The sequence below is a fragment of the Lithobates pipiens genome, unplaced genomic scaffold (assembly GCF_037356315.1).
Source record: "Lithobates pipiens isolate NorthernLeopardFrog02 unplaced genomic scaffold, aLitPip1_a1.2 Scaffold_35, whole genome shotgun sequence".
Taxonomy (NCBI): domain Eukaryota; kingdom Metazoa; phylum Chordata; class Amphibia; order Anura; family Ranidae; genus Lithobates; species Lithobates pipiens.
Window position 1 is genome coordinate 12,549,314 of NW_027507811.1, and position 19,798 is coordinate 12,569,111.

At 45.2% G+C, this 19,798-nt stretch overlaps 2 protein-coding genes across 2 annotated transcripts in view; both read left to right on the top strand.

Moving 5' to 3' along the window:
• Window positions 1-7,287: 7,287 nt before the first annotated feature.
• LOC143955529 (uncharacterized) overlaps window positions 7,288-19,798 on the top strand; it is a 171,775-nt gene continuing 159,264 nt past the window's right edge. The window contains exons 1-4 of the mRNA XM_077465574.1: window positions 7,288-7,489; window positions 7,638-7,761; window positions 7,878-7,975; window positions 8,055-8,276. Coding sequence (XP_077321700.1) covers window positions 7,403-7,489; window positions 7,638-7,761; window positions 7,878-7,975; window positions 8,055-8,276 — 531 coding nt within the window. The 5' untranslated portion in view covers window positions 7,288-7,402. The remainder of the gene's footprint in view (window positions 7,490-7,637; window positions 7,762-7,877; window positions 7,976-8,054; window positions 8,277-19,798) is intronic.
• On the top strand, window positions 11,899-15,062 carry LOC143955819 (uncharacterized). Its single transcript, XM_077465940.1, has one exon. It carries the CDS (start codon window positions 13,916-13,918, stop codon window positions 15,059-15,061), a length of 1,146 nt encoding a protein of 381 aa, XP_077322066.1. The 5' UTR covers window positions 11,899-13,915; the 3' UTR covers window position 15,062.

The window sequence follows — 19,798 nt, forward strand, 5'->3', positions numbered from 1 at the left end:
TTTTTTTTTTTACAATAAATCTTTTTTTTTGCTGTCTTGGGAGCAAGTTAGGATAGGTGAAACGCGTCGAGAAAGCTTGGATCTTGGGGAGGAGACAATGCTGTATGCAGTCATTTCATTGACTATTGAAAAACACTGTAAGAGGAACTAAGCGCAGTGTGGCTGATATTCTTTCACATTTTCAATGGAGAGCGGAGACGAACTATAGTGACCAGCACCCAAATTATCCCCCGTAGAAGAGAGGCCAGAGCGGAGCTATGGAACTGTGTATGTTTCTGAAATGTGTCTTTTTTTCAAAAAATTGAGAGGAGTTACCTTTTTTGAAGTATCTTTGTAAATTTTAATAGCAATGACAATAAATCTTATCCATCTATCACTGTATTTTGTCCAAGCCGGTTTACTTCAGCTGTCGGAGAATGTAGTGTGGATGGTGGAGGAGAGCTGTCGGAGAATGTAGTGTGGATGGTGGGAGGAGATCTGTCGGAGAATGTAGTGTGGATGGTGGAGGAGATCTGTCGGAGAATGTAGTGTGGATGGTGGAGGAGATCTGTCGGAGAATGTAGTGTGGATGGTGGAGGAGATCTGTCGGAGAATGTAGTGTGGATGATGGAGGAGATCTGCTAGAGAATGTAGTGTGGATGGTGGAGGAGAGCTGTCGGAGAATGTAGTGTGGATGGTGGAGGAGAGCTGTCGGAGAATGTAGTGTGGATGGTGGAGGGGAGATCTGTCGGAGAATGTAGTGTGGATGGTGGGAGGAGATCTGTCGGAGAATGTAGTGTGGATGGTGGAGGAGAGCTGTCGGAGAATGTAGTGTGGATGGTGGAGGAGAGCTGTTGGAGAATGTATTGTGGATGGTGGAGGAGATCTGTCGGAGAATGTAGTGTGGATGGTGGAGGAGATCTGTCGGAGAATGTAGTGTGGATGGTGGGAGGAGATCTGTAGGTGAATGTAGTGTGGATGGTGGGAGGAGATCTGTCGGAGAATGTAGTGTGGATGGTGGAGGAGATCTGTCGGAGAATGTAGTGTGGATGGTGGAGGAGAGCTGTCGGAGAATGTAGTGTGGATGGTGGAGGAGAGCTGTTGGAGAATGTAGTGTGGATGGTGGAGGAGATCTGTCAGAGAATGTAGTGTGGATGGTGGAGGAGATCTGTCGGAGAATGTAGTGTGGATGGTGGAGGAGATCTGCTGGAGAATGTAGTGTGGATGGTGGAGGAGAGCTGTCGGAGAATGTAGTGTGGATGGTGGAGGAGAGCTGTCGGAGAATGTAGTGTGGATGGTGGAGGGGAGATCTGTCGGAGAATGTAGTGTGGATGGTGGGAGGAGATCTGTCGGAGAATGTAGTGTGGATGGTGGAGGAGAGCTGTCGGAGAATGTAGTGTGGATGGTGGAGGAGAGCTGTTGGAGAATGTATTGTGGATGGTGGAGGAGATCTGTCGGAGAATGTAGTGTGGATGGTGGAGGAGATCTGTCGGAGAATGTAGTGTGGATGGTGGGAGGAGATCTGTAGGTGAATGTAGTGTGGATGGTGGGAGGAGATCTGTCGGAGAATGTAGTGTGGATGGTGGAGGAGATCTGTCGGAGAATGTAGTGTGGATGGTGGAGGAGATCTGTCAGAGAATGTAGTGTGGATGGTGGAGGAGATCTGTCGGAGAATGTAGTGTGGATGGTGGAGGAGATCTGCTGGAGAATGTAGTGTGGATGGTGGAGGAGAGCTGTCGGAGAATGTAGTGTGGATGGTGGAGGGGAGATCTGTCGGAGAATGTAGTGTGGATGGTGGGAGGAGATCTGTCGGAGAATGTAGTGTGGATGGTGGAGGAGAGCTGTCGGAGAATGTAGTGTGGATGGTGGAGGAGAGCTGTTGGAGAATGTATTGTGGATGGTGGAGGAGATCTGTCGGAGAATGTAGTGTGGATGGTGGAGGAGATCTGTCGGAGAATGTAGTGTGGATGGTGGGAGGAGATCTGTAGGTGAATGTAGTGTGGATGGTGGGAGGAGATCTGTCGGAGAATGTAGTGTGGATGGTGGAGGAGATCTGTCGGAGAATGTAGTGTGGATGGTGGAGGAGAGCTGTCGGAGAATGTAGTGTGGATGGTGGAGGAGAGCTGTTGGAGAATGTAGTGTGGATGGTGGAGGAGATCTGTCAGAGAATGTAGTGTGGATGGTGGAGGAGATCTGTCGGAGAATGTAGTGTGGATGGTGGAGGAGATCTGCTGGAGAATGTAGTGTGGATGGTGGAGGAGAGCTGTCGGAGAATGTAGTGTGGATGGTGGAGGAGAGCTGTCGGAGAATGTAGTGTGGATGGTGGAGGGGAGATCTGTCGGAGAATGTAGTGTGGATGGTGGGAGGAGATCTGTCGGAGAATGTAGTGTGGATGGTGGAGGAGAGCTGTCGGAGAATGTAGTGTGGATGGTGGAGGAGAGCTGTTGGAGAATGTATTGTGGATGGTGGAGGAGATCTGTCGGAGAATGTAGTGTGGATGGTGGAGGAGATCTGTCGGAGAATGTAGTGTGGATGGTGGGAGGAGATCTGTAGGTGAATGTAGTGTGGATGGTGGGAGGAGATCTGTCGGAGAATGTAGTGTGGATGGTGGAGGAGATCTGTCGGAGAATGTAGTGTGGATGGTGGAGGAGAGCTGTCGGAGAATGTAGTGTGGATGGTGGAGGAGAGCTGTTGGAGAATGTAGTGTGGATGGTGGAGGAGATCTGTCGGAGAATGTAGTGTGGATGGTGGAGGAGATCTGTCGGAGAATGTAGTGTGGATGGTGGGAGGAGATCTGTCGGAGAATGTAGTGTGGATGGTGGGAGGAGATCTGTCGGAGAATGTAGTGTGGATGGTGGAGGAGATCTGTCGGAGAATGTAGTGTGGATGGTGGGAGGAGATCTGTAGGTGAATGTAGTGTGGATGGTGGGAGGAGATCTGTCGGAGAATGTAGTGTGGATGGTGGAGGAGAGCTGTTGGAGAATGTAGTGTGGATGGTGGAGGAGATCTGTCGGAGAATGTAGTGTGGATGGTGGAGGAGATCTGTCGGAGAATCTAGTGTGGATGGTGGGAGGAGATCTGTAGGTGAATGTAGTGTGGATGGTGGGAGGAGATCTGTCGGAGAATGTAGTGTGGATGGTGGAGGAGATCTGTCGGAGAATGTAGTGTGGATGGTGGGAGAAGATCTGTAGGTGAATGTATTGTGGATGGTGGAGGAGATCTGTCGGAGAATGTAGTGTGGATGGTGGAGGAGATCTGTCGGAGAATGTAGTGTGGATGGTGGGAGGAGATCTGTAGGTGAATGTAGTGTGGATGGTGGGAGGAGATCTGTCGGAGAATGTAGTGTGGATGGTGGAGGAGATCTGTCGGAGAATGTAGTGTGGATGGTGGAGGAGATCTGTCGGAGAATGTAGTGTGGATGGTGGAGGAGAGCTGTCGGAGAATGTAGTGTGGATGGAGGAGGAGATCTGTCGGAGAATGTAGTGTGGATGGTGGAGGAGAGCTGTCGGAGAATGTAGTGTGGATGGTGGAGGAGAACTGTTGGAGAATGTAGTGTGGATGGTGGGAGGAGATCTGTCGGAGAATGTAGTGTGGATGGTGGAGGAGATCTGTCGGAGAATGTAGTGTGGATGGTGGAGGAGAGCTGTCGGAGAATGTAGTGTGGACGGTGGAGGAGAACTGTTGGAGAATGTAGTGTGGATGGTGGGAGGAGATCTGTCGGAGAATGTAGTGTGGATGGTGGGAGGAGGTCTGTCGGAGAATGTAGTGTGGATGGTGGAGGAGAGCTGTCGGAGAATGTAGTGTGGATGGTGGAGGAGAGCTGTCGGAGAATGTAGTGTGGATGGTGGAGGAGATCTGTCGGAGAATGTAGTGTGGATGGTGGGAGGAGATCTGTCGGAGAATGTAGTGTGGATGGGGGAGGAGATCTGTCGGAGAATGTAGTGTGGATGGTGGAGGAAATCTGTCGGAGAATGTAGTGTGGATGGTGGAGGAGAGCTGTCGGAGAATGTAGTGTGGATGGAGGAGGAGATCTGTCGGAGAATGTAGTGTGGATGGTGGAGGAGAGCTGTCGGAGAATGTAGTGTGGATGGTGGAGGAGAACTGTTGGAGAATGTAGTGTGGATGGTGGGAGGAGATCTGTCGGAGAATGTAGTATGGATGGTGGAGGAGATCTGTCGGAGAATGTAGTGTGGATGGTGGAGGAGAGCTGTCGGAGAATGTAGTGTGGATGGTGGAGGAGAGCTGTCGGAGAATGTAGTGTGGATGGTGGAGGAGAACTGTCGGAGAATGTAGTGTGGATGGTGGGAGGAGATCTGTCGGAGAATGTAGTGTGGATGGTGGAGGAGATCTGTCGGAGAATGTAGTGTGGATGGTGGAGGAGAGCTGTCGGAGAATGTAGTGTGGATGGTGGAGGAGATCTGTCGGAGAATGTAGTGTGGATGGTGGAGGAGATCTGTCAGGGAATGTAGTGTGGATTGTGGAGGAGATCTGTCGGAGAATGTAGTGTGGATGGTGGAGGAGATCTGTCGGAGAATGTAGTGTGGATGGTGGAGGAGATCTGTCGGAGAATGTAGTGTGGATGGTGGAGGAGATCTGTCGGAGAATGTAGTGTGGATGGTGGAGGAGATCTGTCGGAGAATGTAGTGTGGATGGTGGAGGAGATCTGTCGGAGAATGTAGTGTGGATGGTGGAGGAGAGCTGTCGGAGAATGTAGTGTGGATGGTGGAGGAGAGCTGTCGGAGAATGTAGTGTGGATGGTGGGAGGAGATCTGTCAGGGAATGTAGTGTGGATGGTGGAGGAGATCTGTCGGAGAATGTAGTGTAGATAGTGGAGGAGATCTGTCGGAGAATGTAGTGTGGATGGTGGAGGAGATCTGTCGGAGAATGTAGTGTGGATGGTGGGAGGAGATCTGTCGGGGAATGTAGTGTGGATGGTGGAGGAGATCTGTCGGAGAATGTAGTGTGGATGGTGGAGGAGATCTGTCGGAGAATGTAGTGTGGATGGTGGAGGAGAGCTGTCGGAGAATGTAGTGTGGATGGTGGAGGAGAGCTGTCGGAGAATGTAGTGTGGATGGTGGAGGAGAACTGTTGGAGAATGTAGTGTGGATGGTGGGAGGAGATCTGTTGGAGAATGTAGTGTGGATGGTGGAGGAGATCTGTCGGAGAATGTAGTGTGGATGGTGGAGGAGATCTGTCGGAGAATGTAGTGTGGATGGTGGAGGAGATCTGTCGGAGAATGTAGTGTGGATGGTGGAGGAGAGCTGTCGGAGAATGTAGTGTGGATGGTGGAGGAGATCTGTCGGAGAATGTAGTGTGGATGGTGGAGGAGATCTGTCGGAGAATGTAGTGTGGATGGTGGAGGAGAGCTGTCGGAGAATGTAGTGTGGATGGTGGAGGAGATCTGTCGGAGAATGTAGTGTGGATGGTGGAGGAGAGCTGTCGGAGAATGTAGTGTGGATGGTGGGAGGAGATCTGTCGGAGAATGTAGTGTGGATGGTGGAGGAGAGCTGTCGGAGAATGTAGTGTGGATGGTGGGAGGAGATCTGTCGGAGAATGTAGTGTGGATGGTGGAGGAGATCTGTCGGAGAATGTAGTGTGGATGGTGGAGGAGAGCTGTCGGAGAATGTAGTGTGGATGGTGGAGGAGATCTGTCAGGGAATGTAGTGTGGATTGTGGAGGAGGTCTGTCGGAGAATGTAGTGTGGATGGTGGAGGAGATCTGTCGGAGAATGTAGTGTGGATGGTGGAGGAGATCTGTCGGAGAATGTAGTGTGGATGGTGGAGGAGAGCTGTCGGAGAATGTAGTGTGGATGGTGGAGGAGATCTGTTGGAGAATGTAGTGTGGATGGTGGAGGAGATCTGTCGGAGAATGTAGTGTGGATGGTGGAGGAGATCTGTCAGAGAATGTAGTGTGGATGGTGGAGGAGAGCTATCAGAGAATGTAGTGTGTATGGTGGGAGGAGAGCTGTCGCACTATGCGTTTTTTCAAAACTAAACGTTACCTAAACTGCAGTTTGGTTTGGGTTTATTTGTCTAAATTGGACCTCTGCATTAGTCTGACTGGACTGTGAGATGTTCCACTGGGGGCGCTGTCTCTGGTGGTAGGCGTGGAACGATAGTCTGGTCAGGTGCTTAAGTTACTCTTTTTCGGAACCAGGTCAGTGGGTGTGGTCCTCTCGCTGTGCCCTCTGGGAGAGGGTATTTAAGATGCGGACGTCACGTGGTTCGGGGTTCCGGTCCAGTATGATGTACTGACTTCAGGATCCTGGTCCTCCTGACCAGCCCCCAGGAAGGCGATGGCCTGGGGTGCGGATCCACCCCGACTTTGGTGCCTCGGGGCTGCTAGCCCAGGGCAAGGAATCTAAAGGAGGATTTTGAGGTGGTTGGGTGCCGTCTCCGGTTCGGGAGTGTACTTCAAACATTTCAGGGGAGGACTCTTTAGAAGAACACCACGTATTGGTTGGTTTTCTTAACAAGAGCCTGGAAGGGCTGAAGTAACCGAGAGAATCCGGTCTTGTGGATATCGCCAAGCGGGCTGAAAGATCCAGGTATCCTACAAGTGTTCTACAGCTTAGTTTCCCTACATGTTCTACAACAACGTCTGTGACAAGGACTTTGTTCCTGAGTAAGCACCTTGTTGGCTGCTAGGCCTTGTGAGAGAGGGACTGTCCAACCTGCGTGATCATCCAGCTGCGATTGGCTGTTCTCTGGATGCAGTCAAAGTAAGCAAGTTCTTAAACGTTTTTTGGACTTTGACACTGAGAGTACCTGAACTTCCTTTCCAACCCTCTGATTCCAAGTTGAAAGACTGTTCAATGGTTTGAGTTTTACAAATAAAATCCATTCAAGTGGATCTATTGTCAGTCTCAAGCTACTGGGCCACCTACCTCGGGACATCCCCTAGACGTGCAAAAAGGAGAATGGAAGGTAACGGTAAGCCCAAAAAAAACCAGCAGTTCCTTCGGGGGTTAGCGCTACACATACTTGTATAACCTCAAAAAAAATAAAAAAATAAAAAAAACAAAACGATATGCATAAAAAAATATTCAATAAGAATTGAATATTCCAGTCACATTGCTAAAATATCGATCATTCTACTTGTAATGAAGCTTTATGAATTAAGACTTGTATGCTGTATAGTGATTTTCGCATTTAAAAAGATGAAAACTCTTATGGAATTGTTGTTTTTATTTTATTTTCCGTTTTCTGGATTTGATGTGAGGGATAACCTGCGTGTGTGTGTGTGTGTGCGTGTGTGTAATCATCGATGTAACTTAATGAAAGAATGGACCACGAGGCAGGATGGAAAAAAAAATGGAATGTAGACTGCGGTATATATATTCAACTCAAGGCGGCGACCTCGCGTATTGTCAGTGGAACGCAAAAAAAAAACAGGAAGTGATGTCAGGTGCAGAAAGGAAGTGATGTCAGGTACAGACAGGAAGTTCGGGGTGAGAGGTGAGTTCGGAGGAAGTAAAGAGGAGACATTGTTGGACCTGGCAGTAGAGGAGGTAATAAGACCTTATTTTCTATATAGACCCAGTAACCCCCGTCATGTCCGTCCTCTTCCTCTATAGTCACTGTGACGTCTTTTATCTCCAGCAGATGATGATGCACACCGTGTCGGTAATATGTTGAATGTGTCATTGTGTGTGTCAGGTTCCTATAAGGTGTCAGGATGTCACTGTCTATTTCTCCATGGAGGAGTGGGAGTATTTAGAAGGACACAAGGATCTCTACAAGGACGTCATGATGGACAATCAGCCGCCCCTCACATCACCGGGTAAGAGGAGACTTTATTGTAAAGGAGAGAGCAGTACGGAGGCTCCACCTAGATCCCCCATCATCTGATAAACACATAGAAACAATGTATTCAGTCAGTGTGTGTGTTTCCTACAGATGGATCCAGTAATGGGAACCCACCAGAGAGATGTCTTCATCCTCTGAATTCCCGGGATCCCACACAGGAAGGTCACACCATCCCCCACCATCATCAGGTAGGTGAGGAACAATCACCGGAAGTTAGGATTCATACGCAAGCATGTTTGTTATAATGAATGTCTTTGAACTATTTAGAATGGCAACCTCAGAGAATATAATATTCTTGCTAAAGAAGAGTATAAAGAAGAGGATGAGGAGTATGGTGTGATTAAGGAGTGTTCGGAAGGACATGAGGATTTCTACAAGGTCGTTGGGGTGGAGCCATCTATCAGCAAAAACTCACCAGAGAGATGTCCCCGTCCTCTGTATTCCCGGGATTCCACACAGGAAGATCACACCATCCCCCACCATCATCAGGTAGGCGAAGCTGGAGCACTGCCAGCTTTAAAAGGATTCCAAACTGTATGAAATATTCATCTCTGTAGTCTTCGGATATTCAAGATTGTGATTTGAGGATGTTGCTATTTTATTATGTGGTTTTAGAGTGAAGAACTGATGGATATAAAAGTTGAGGTGAAGAAGGAAGAAGAGGAGACGTATGCGATGGGTACTCAGCAGGGTACAGAGGATGATGTGGTTATGGTGACAATCAAAGAGGAGGAATCTTATGTAGATATCAGTTCAGGTATATAATGAGTGGAAACCTTTTACATTTACTTCTATAAATTGAAAGTATGGAAATAGAAAACAATGGAGATCTTCAGAGCCTCAAGTAAAATGAGATGGGATTTAAAATGGTAGACCTGCAAAGCAGAAATCCAAATTAAATTTTTAAACATAACATCATCCTTATGCATAATAGACTTCAGCGGTCTTCATTTGTTCAACTCATCTGTTCTTTTTCAAATGTTGCTTTCATCAAAAGACATACTTCCTGAGACCCAGTAAGCACCAAATTGAGATCAACAAGCAGTTTAACTCCTCTGAGAAACTCAGAAGCAGATTTCAACATAATTTATTATATCCTGGCATATTACAGAGGACAAATGATACTGTAAACCATATGTAAGGTCCATCTCCATTCCTCAATATAACGTCATGTTCCCAACAAATGAGGAGGAGATACTGTACACCATATGAAAGGTCCATCTCCATTCCTCAATATAACGTCATGTTCCCAACAAATGAGGAGGAGATACTGTACACCATATGAAAGGTCCATCTCCATTCCTCAATATAACATCATGTTCCCAACAAATGAGGAGGAGATACTGTACACCATATGAAAGGTCCATCTCCATTCCTCAATATAACGTCATGTTCCCAACAAATGAGGAGAAGATACTGTACACCATATGAAAGGTCCATCTCCATTCCTCAATATAACGTCATGTTCCCAACAAATGAGGAGGAGATACTGTACACCATATGAAAGGTCCATCTCTATTCCCCAATATAACATCATGTTCCCAACAAATGAGGAGGAGATACTGTACACCATATGAAAGGTCCATCTCCATTCCTCAATATAATGTCATGTTCCCAACAAATGAGGAGGAGATACTGTACACCATATGAAAGGTCCATCTCCATTCCTCAATATAACGTCATGTTCCCCACAAATGAGGAGGAGATACTGTACACCATATGAAAGGTCCATCTCCATTCCTCAATATAACGTCATGTTCCCAACAAATGAGGAGGAGATACTGTACACCATATGAAAGGTCCATCTCCATTCCTCAATATAACGTCATGTATCCAACAAATGAGGAGGAGATACTGTACACCATATGAAAGGTCCATCTCCATTCCTCAATATAACGTCATGTTCCCAACAAATGAGGAGGAGATACTGTACACCATATGAAAGGTCCATCTCCATTCCTCAATATAACGTCATGTTCCCAACAAATGAGGAGGAGATACTGTACACCATATGAAAGGTCCATCTCCATTCCTCAATATAACGTCATGTTCCCAACAAATGAGGAGGAGATACTGTACACCATATGAAAGGTCCATCTCCATTCCTCAATATAATGTCATGTTCCCAACAAATGAGGAGGAGATACTGTACACCATATGAAAGGTCCATCTCCATTCCTCAATATAACGTCATGTTACCAACAAATGAGGAGGAGATACTGTACACCATATGAAAGGTCCATCTCCATTCCTCAATATAACGTCATGTTCCCAACAAATGAGGAGGAGATACTGTACACCATATGAAAGGTCCATCTCCATTCCTCAATATAACGTCATGTATCCAACAAATGAGGAGGAGATACTGTACACCATATGAAAGGTCCATCTCCATTCCTCAATATAATGTCATGTTCCCAACAAATGAGGAGGAGATACTGTACACCATATGAAAGGCCCATCTCCATTCCTCAATATAACGTCATGTTCCCAACAAATGAGGAGGAGATACTGTACACCATATGAAAGGTCCATCTCCATTCCTCAATATAACGTCATGTTCCCAACAAATGAGGAGGAGATACTGTACACCATATGAAAGGTCCATCTCCATTCCTCAATATAATGTCATGTTCCCAACAAATGAGGAGGAGATACTGTACACCATATGAAAGGTCCATCTCCATTCCTCAATATAACGTCATGTTCCCAACAAATGAGGAGGAGATACTGTACACCATATGAAAGGTCCATCTCCATTCCTCAATATAACGTCATGTTCCCAACAAATGAGGAGGAGATACTGTACACCATATGAAAGGTCCATCTCCATTCCTCAATATAACGTCATGTTCCCAACAAATGAGGAGGAGATACTGTACACCATATGAAAGGTCCATCTCCATTCCTCAATATAACGTCATGTTCCCAACAAATGAGGAGGAGATACTGTACACCATATGAAAGGTCCATCTCCATTCCTCAATATAACGTCATGTTCCCAACAAATGAGGAGGAGATACTGTACACCATATGAAAGGTCCATCTCCATTCCTCAATATAATGTCATGTTCCCAACAAATTTTTTAATTGGTATTATGACTATTCACAATTCCATTGCAGAGCTTCATGGAAGACCAGGATACACGACTTGTGAATTTAGATTACAAATATACATACTTATAATATTAAATCACAAAAATTTGCTTCTAGCAGATGGACATTATTCCCATAGGAAGACACACAAAGGGCAGAATCCATATTCATGTGAGGAGTGCGGGGAAGGTTTTACATTGAAGAGTGCCCTCATCGGTCACCAGCAGACTCACACCGGGGAACGTCCTTTCTCTTGTCCGGACTGTGGCAAATGCTTCAGTCAAACATCTTCTCTTACTCAGCATCGGAAACTTCACTTGGATCAGAATTCCTTGTCCTGCTCGGAGTGCGGCAAATCGTTTAAAACAAAATATGAACTTCGAGTACATCGGAGGGTTCACACAGGTCAGGAGATCTTTCCCTGCTCGGAATGTGACAAATGCTTTTCACGGAAAGCACACCTTCTTGTCCACCAGAGAAGCCACACGGGTGAACGTCCTTTTCCATGTTCAGAGTGCGGAAAATCTTTCTCGCGGAAAGGAAACCTCCTTATCCACCAGAGAAGTCACACCGGTGAGCGTCCTTTTTCCTGCTCAGAGTGCGGGAAAACCTTCGGGAAAAGCTCCACCCTGAAGGCGCACCTTATAACGCATCAGAAAAGGCATGGAAGCCAACATTCTTTTTCTTGTCCAGAGTGCCAGAAGTCTTTCAAATCCAAATCCAAACTCCTCCTACACCAAAGCGGTCACACCGGCGAGCAGGTCTTCTCCTGCCTGGAGTGCGACAAGTCATTCCGTACCAAGTGGCAGCTAGCTGAGCACCAGAGAGTTCACACCGGTGAAAAGCCCTTTGCCTGCTCCGAGTGCAGCAGTCGTTTTTCACACAAAAAAACCCTGACAACTCATCAGAAGATCCACACTGGAGAGAGGCCCTTTCCCTGCTCAGAGTGCGGGAAATGTTTCACAAGGAAAGAACATCTCACTAAACACCAGAGAACGCATAACCGCTGAAGCAAATGTTAGTCAACCTTTTGTGGGCTAAGTTATTATTTTCCTAGAGCAGTTTTATCGGAAAGATACAGTTTAAGGTGTTGCGTGAAGAGATATGTCACCTTAAGTCACCTCTTTATATTTCATAGGACTCCTAGGTGTTCCCACTCCTCATCTTGCATTTTCGCCAACAAAAGATAAATTACCCTTCAGTGGAAATACCTGAACTCATTTGGAAGGGGAGGTCATATCTCTTATCAAAAGCTTTGCATGTCTCTTTGCAGGTTTGGGAGGCAGAAACCAACCAACTCGTCAAACATGGTAGAACCCCAATATATACCAGTCCCACCTTTGTTTGAAGTCTGGAAAAAAGGCTTCGTATGTTAATCACAATCTTAAGCAAACAACAAATGGGGGACGGGGATTCTGTAGACCATATGAAAGGTCCATCTCCATCCCTCAATATAACGTCATGTTCCCAACAAATGAGGAGGAGATACTGTACATCATATGAAAGGTCCATCTCCATTCCTCAATATAATGTCATGTTCCCAACAAATGAGGAGGAGATACTGTACACCATATGAAAGGTCCATCTCCATTCCTCAATATAACGTCATGTTCCCAACAAATGAGGAGGAGATACTGTACACCATATGAAAGGTTCATCTCCATTCCTCAATATAACGTCATGTTCCCAACAAATGAGGAGGAGATACTGTACACCATATGAAAGGTCCATCTCCATTCCTCAATATAACGTCATGTTTCCAACAAATGAGGAGGAGATACTGTACATCATATGAAAGGTCCATCTCCATTCCTCAATATAACGTCATGTTCCCAACAAATGAGGAGGAGATACTGTACACCATATGAAAGGTTCATCTCCATTCCTCAATATAACGTCATGTTCCCAACAAATGAGGAGGAGATACTGTACACCATATGAAAGGTCCATCTCCATTCCTCAATATGACGTCATGTTCCCAACAAATGAGGAGGAGATACTGTACACCATATGAAAGGTCCATCTCCATTCCTCAATATAACGTCATGTTTCCAACAAATGAGGAGGAGATACTGTACATCATATGAAAGGTCCATCTCCATTCCTCAATATAACGTCATGTTCCCAACAAATGAGGAGGAGATACTGTACACCATATGAAAGGTCCATCTCCATTCCTCAATATAACGTCATGTTCCCAACAAATGAGGAGGAGATACTGTACACCATATGAAAGGTCCATCTCCATTCCTCAATATAACATCATGTTCCCAACAAATGAGGAGGAGATACTGTACACCATATGAAAGGTCCATCTCCATTCCTCAATATGACGTCATGTTCCCAACAAATGAGGAGGAGATACTGTACACCATATGAAAGGTCCATCTCCATTCCTCAATATAACGTCATGTTACCAACAAATGAGGAGGAGATACTGTACACCATATGAAAGGTCCATCTCCATTCCTCAATATAATGTCATGTTCCCAACAAATGAGGAGGAGACACTGTACATCATATGAAAGGTCCATCTCCATTCCTCAATATAATGTCATGTTCCCAACAAATGAGGAGGAGATACTGTACACCATATGAAAGGTCCATCTCCATTCCTCAATATAACCTCATGTTCCCAACAAATGAGGAGGAGATACTGTACACCATATGAAAGGTCCATCTCCATTCCTCAATATAACCTCATGTTCCCAACAAATGAGGAGGAGATACTGTACACCATATGAAAGGTCCATCTCCATTCCTCAATATAACGTCATGTTCCCAACAAATGAGGAGGAGATACTGTACACCATATGAAAGGTCCATCTCCATTCCTCAATATAACGTCATGTTCCCAACAAATGAGGAGGAGATACTGTACACCATATGAAAGGTCCATCTCCATTCCTCAATATAACGTCATGTTCCCAACAAATGAGGAGGAGATACTGTACATCATATGAAAGGTCCATCCCCATTCCTCAATATAACGTCATGTTCCCAACAAATGAGGAGGAGATACTGTACATCATATGAAAGGTCCATCCCCATTCCTCAATATAACGTCATGTTCCCAACAAATGAGGAGGAGATACTGTACACCATATGAAAGGTCCATCTCCATTCCTCAATATAATGTCATGTTCCCAACAAATTTTTTAATTGGTATTATGACTATTCACAATTCCATTGCAGAGCTTCATGGAAGACCAGGATACACGACTTGTGAATTTAGATTACAAATATACATACTTATAATATTAAATCACAAAAATTTGCTTCCAGCAGATGGACATTATTCCCATAGGAAGACACACAAAGGGGAGAATCCATATTCATGTGAGGAGTGCGGGGAAGGTTTTACATTGAAGAGTGCCCTCATCGGTCACCAGCAGACTCACACCGGGGAACGTCCTTTCTCTTGTCCGGACTGTGGCAAATGCTTCAGCCAAACATCTTCTCTTACTCAGCATCGGAAACTTCACTTGGATCAGAATTCCCTGTCCTGCTCGGAGTGCGGCAAATCGTTTAAAACAAAATATGAACTTCGAGTACATCGGAGGGTTCACACAGGTCAGGAGATCTTTCCCTGCTCGGAATGTGACAAATGCTTTTCACGGAAAGCACACCTTCTTGTCCACCAGAGAAGCCACACGGGTGAACGTCCTTTTCCATGTTCAGAGTGCGGAAAATCTTTCTCGCGGAAGGGAAACCTCCTTATCCACCAGAGAAGTCACACCGGTGAGCGTCCTTTTTCCTGCTCAGAGTGCGGGAAAACCTTCGGGAAAAGCTCCACCCTGAAGGCGCACCTTATAACGCATCAGAAAAGGCACGGAAGCCAACATTCTTTTTCTTGTCCAGAGTGCCAGAAGTCTTTCAAATCCAAATCCAAACTCCTCCTACACCAAAGCGGCCACACCGGCGAGCAGGTCTTCTCCTGCCTGGAGTGCGACAAGTCATTCCGTACCAAGTGGCAGCTAGCGGAGCACCAGAGAGTTCACACCGGTGAAAAGCCCTTTGCCTGCTCCGAGTGCAGCAGTCGTTTTTCACACAAAAAAACCCTGACAACTCATCAGAAGATCCACACTGGTGAGAGGCCCTTTCCCTGCTCAGAGTGCGGGAAATGTTTCACAAGGAAAGAACATCTCACTAAACACCAGAGAACGCATAACCGCTGAAGCAAATGTTAGTCAACCTTTTGTGGGCTAAGTTATTATTTTCCTAGAGCAGTTTTATCGGAAAGATACAGTTTAAGGTGTTGCGTGAAGAGATATGTCACCTTAAGTCACCTCTTTATATTTCATAGGACTCCTAGGTGTTCCCACTCCTCATCTTGCATTTTCGCCAACAAAAGATAAATTACCCTTCAGTGGAAATACCTGAACTCATTTGGAAGGGGAGGTCATATCTCTTATCAAAAGCTTTGCATGTCTCTTTGCAGGTTTGGGAGGCAGAAACCAACCAACTCGTCAAACATGGTAGAACCCCAATATATACCAGTCCCACCTTTGTTTGAAGTCTGGAAAAAAGGCTTCGTATGTTAATCACAATCTTAAGCAAACAACAAATGGGGGACGGGGATTCTGTAGACCATATGAAAGGTCCATCTCCATCCCTCAATATAACGTCATGTTCCCAACAAATGAGGAGGAGATACTGTACATCATATGAAAGGTCCATCTCCGTTCCTCAATATAACGTCATGTTCCCAACAAATGAGGTGGAGATACTGTACACCATATGAAAGGTTCATCTCCATTCCTCAATATAACGTCATGTTCCCAACAAATGAGGAGGAGATACTGTACACCATATGAAAGGTTCATCTCCATTCCTCAATATAACGTCATGTTCCCAACAAATGAGGAGGAGATACTGTACACCATATGAAAGGTCCATCTCCATTCCTCAATATAACGTCATGTTTCCAACAAATGAGGAGGAGATACTGTACATCATATGAAAGGTCCATCTCCATTCCTCAATATAACGTCATGTTCCCAACAAATGAGGAGGAGATACTGTACACCATATGAAAGGTCCATCTCCATTCCTCAATATAACATCATGTTCCCAACAAATGAGGAGGAGATACTGTACACCATATGAAAGGTCCATCTCCATTCCTCAATATGACGTCATGTTCCCAACAAATGAGGAGGAGATACTGTACACCATATGAAAGGTCCATCTCCATTCCTCAATATAACGTCATGTTCCCAACAAATGAGGAGGAGATACTGTACACCATATGAAAGGTCCATCTCCATTCCTCAATATAATGTCATGTTCCCAACAAATGAGGAGGAGATACTGTACACCATATGAAAGGTCCATCTCCATTCCTCAATATAACCTCATGTTCCCAACAAATGAGGAGGAGATACTGTACACCATATGAAAGGTCCATCTCCATTCCTCAATATAACGTCATGTTCCCAACAAATGAGGAGGAGATACTGTACACCATATGAAAGGTCCATCTCCATTCCTCAATATAACGTCATGTTCCCAACAAATGAGGAGGAGATACTGTACACCATATGAAAGGTCCATCTCCATTCCTCAATATAACGTCATGTTCCCAACAAATGAGGAGGAGATACTGTACATCATATGAAAGGTCCATCCCCATTCCTCAATATAACGTCATGTTCCCAACAAATGAGGAGGAGATACTGTACATCATATGAAAGGTCCATCCCCATTCCTCAATATAACGTCATGTTCCCAACAAATGAGGAGGAGATACTGTACACCATATGAAAGGTCCATCTCCATTCCTCAATATAATGTCATGTTCCCAACAAATTTTTTAATTGGTATTATGACTATTCACAATTCCATTGCAGAGCTTCATGGAAGACCAGGATACACGACTTGTGAATTTAGATTACAAATATACATACTTATAATATTAAATCACAAAAATTTGCTTCCAGCAGATGGACATTATTCCCATAGGAAGACACACAAAGGGGAGAATCCATATTCATGTGAGGAGTGCGGGGAAGGTTTTACATTGAAGAGTGCCCTCATCGGTCACCAGCAGACTCACACCGGGGAACGTCCTTTCTCTTGTCCGGACTGTGGCAAATGCTTCAGCCAAACATCTTCTCTTACTCAGCATCGGAAACTTCACTTGGATCAGAATTCCCTGTCCTGCTCGGAGTGCGGCAAATCGTTTAAAACAAAATATGAACTTCGAGTACATCGGAGGGTTCACACAGGTCAGGAGATCTTTCCCTGCTCGGAATGTGACAAATGCTTTTCACGGAAAGCACACCTTCTTGTCCACCAGAGAAGCCACACGGGTGAACGTCCTTTTCCATGTTCAGAGTGCGGAAAATCTTTCTCGCGGAAGGGAAACCTCCTTATCCACCAGAGAAGTCACACCGGTGAGCGTCCTTTTTCCTGCTCAGAGTGCGGGAAAACCTTCGGGAAAAGCTCCACCCTGAAGGCGCACCTTATAACGCATCAGAAAAGGCACGGAAGCCAACATTCTTTTTCTTGTCCAGAGTGCCAGAAGTCTTTCAAATCCAAATCCAAACTCCTCCTACACCAAAGCGGTCACACCGGCGAGCAGGTCTTCTCCTGCCTGGAGTGCGACAAGTCATTCCGTACCAAGTGGCAGCTAGCGGAGCACCAGAGAGTTCACACCGGTGAAAAGCCCTTTGCCTGCTCCGAGTGCAGCAGTCGTTTTTCACACAAAAAAACCCTGACAACTCATCAGAAGATCCACACTGGTGAGAGGCCCTTTCCCTGCTCAGAGTGCGGGAAATGTTTCACAAGGAAAGAACATCTCACTAAACACCAGAGAACGCATAACCGCTGCAGCAAATGTTAGTCAACCTTTTGTGGGCTAAGTTATTATTTTCCTAGAGCAGTTTTATCGGAAAGATACAGTTTAAGGTGTTGCGTGAAGAGATATGTCACCTTAAGTCACCTCTTTATATTTCATAGGACTCCTAGGTGTTCCCACTCCTCATCTTGCATTTTCGCCAACAAAAGATAAATTACCCTTCAGTGGAAATACCTGAACTCATTTGGAAGGGGAGGTCATATCTCTTATCAAAAGCTTTGCATGTCTCTTTGCAGGTTTGGGAGGCAGAAACCAACCAACTCGTCAAACATGGTAGAACCCCAATATATACCAGTCCCACCTTTGTTTGAAGTCTGGAAAAAAGGCTTTGTATGTTAATCACAATCTTAAGCAAACAACAAATGGGGGACGGGGATTCTGTAGACCATATGAAAGGTCCATCTCCATCCCTCAATATAACGTCATGTTCCCAACAAATGAGGAGGAGATACTGTACATCATATGAAAGGTCCATCTCCGTTCCTCAATATAACGTCATGTTCCCAACAAATGAGGAGGAGATACTGTACACCATATGAAAGGTCCATCTCCATCCCTCAATATAACGTCATGTTCCCAACAAATGAGGAGGAGATACTGTACACCATATGAAAGGTCCATCTCCATTCCCCAATATAACGTCATGTTCCCAACAAATGAGGAGGAGATACTGTACACCATATGAAAGGTCCATCTCCATTCCTCAATATAACGTCATGTTCCCAACAAATGAGGAGGAGATACTGTACACCATATGAAAGGTCCATCTCCATCCCTCAATATAACGTCATGTTCCCAACAAATGAGGAGGAGATACTGTACACCATATGAAAGGTCCATCTCCACTCCTCAATATAACGTCATGTTCCCAACAAATGAGGAGGAGATACTGTACACCATATGAAAGGTCCATCTCCATTCCTCAATATAATGTCATGTTCCCAACAAATGAGGAGGAGATACTGTACACCATATGAAAGGTCCATCTCCACTCCTCAATATAACGTCATGTTCCCAACAAATGAGGAGGAGATACTGTACATCATATGAAAGGTCCATCTCCATCCCTCAATATAATGTCATGTTCCCAACAAATGAGGAGGAGATACTGTACACCATATGAAAGGTCCATCTCCATTCCTCAATATAGCGTCATGTTCCCAACAAATGAGGAGGAGATACTGTACACCATATGAAAGGTCCATCTCCACTCCTCAATATAATGTCATGTTCCCAACAAATGAGGAGGAGATACTGTACATCATATGAAAGGTCCATCTCCATCCCTCAATATAACGTCATGTTCCCAACAAATGAGGAGGAGATACTGTACACCACATGAAAGGTCCATCTCCATTCCTCAATATAACGTCATGTTCCCAACAAATGAGGAGGAGATACTGTACACCATATGAAAGGTCCATCTCCATTCCTCACTATGATGTCATATTCCCAACAAATGAGGAGGAGATACTGTACACCATATGAAAGGTTCATCTCCATTCCTCACTATGATGTCATGTTCCCAACAAATGAGGAGGAGATACTGTACACCATATGAAAGGTCCATCTCCATTCCTCAATATAACGTCATGTTCCCAACAAATGAGGAGGAGATACTGTACACCATATGAAAGGTCCATCTCCATTCCTCAATATAACGTCATGTTCCCAACAAATGAGGAGGAGATACTGTACACCATATGAAAGGTCCATCTCCATTCCTCAATATAATGTCATGTTCCCAACAAATGAGGAGGAGATACTGTACACCATATGAAAGGTCCATCTCCACTCCTCAATATAATGTCATGTTCCCAACAAATGAGGAGGAGATACTGTACACCATATGAAAGGTCCATCTCCACTCCTCAATATAATGTCATGTTCCCAACAAATGAGGAGGAGATACTGTACATCATATGAAAGGTCCATCTCCATTCCTCAATATAACGTCATGTTCCCAACAAATGAGGAGGAGATACTGTACACCATATGAAAGGTCCATCTCCACTCCTCAATATAATGTCATGTTCCCAACAAATGAGGAGGA

Bases quoted from the DNA above. Each gene is read 5' to 3' on its own strand.
- LOC143955819 (XM_077465940.1), top strand. From the start codon at position 13,916: ATGAAAGGTCCATCCCCATTCCTCAATATAACGTCATGTTCCCAACAA.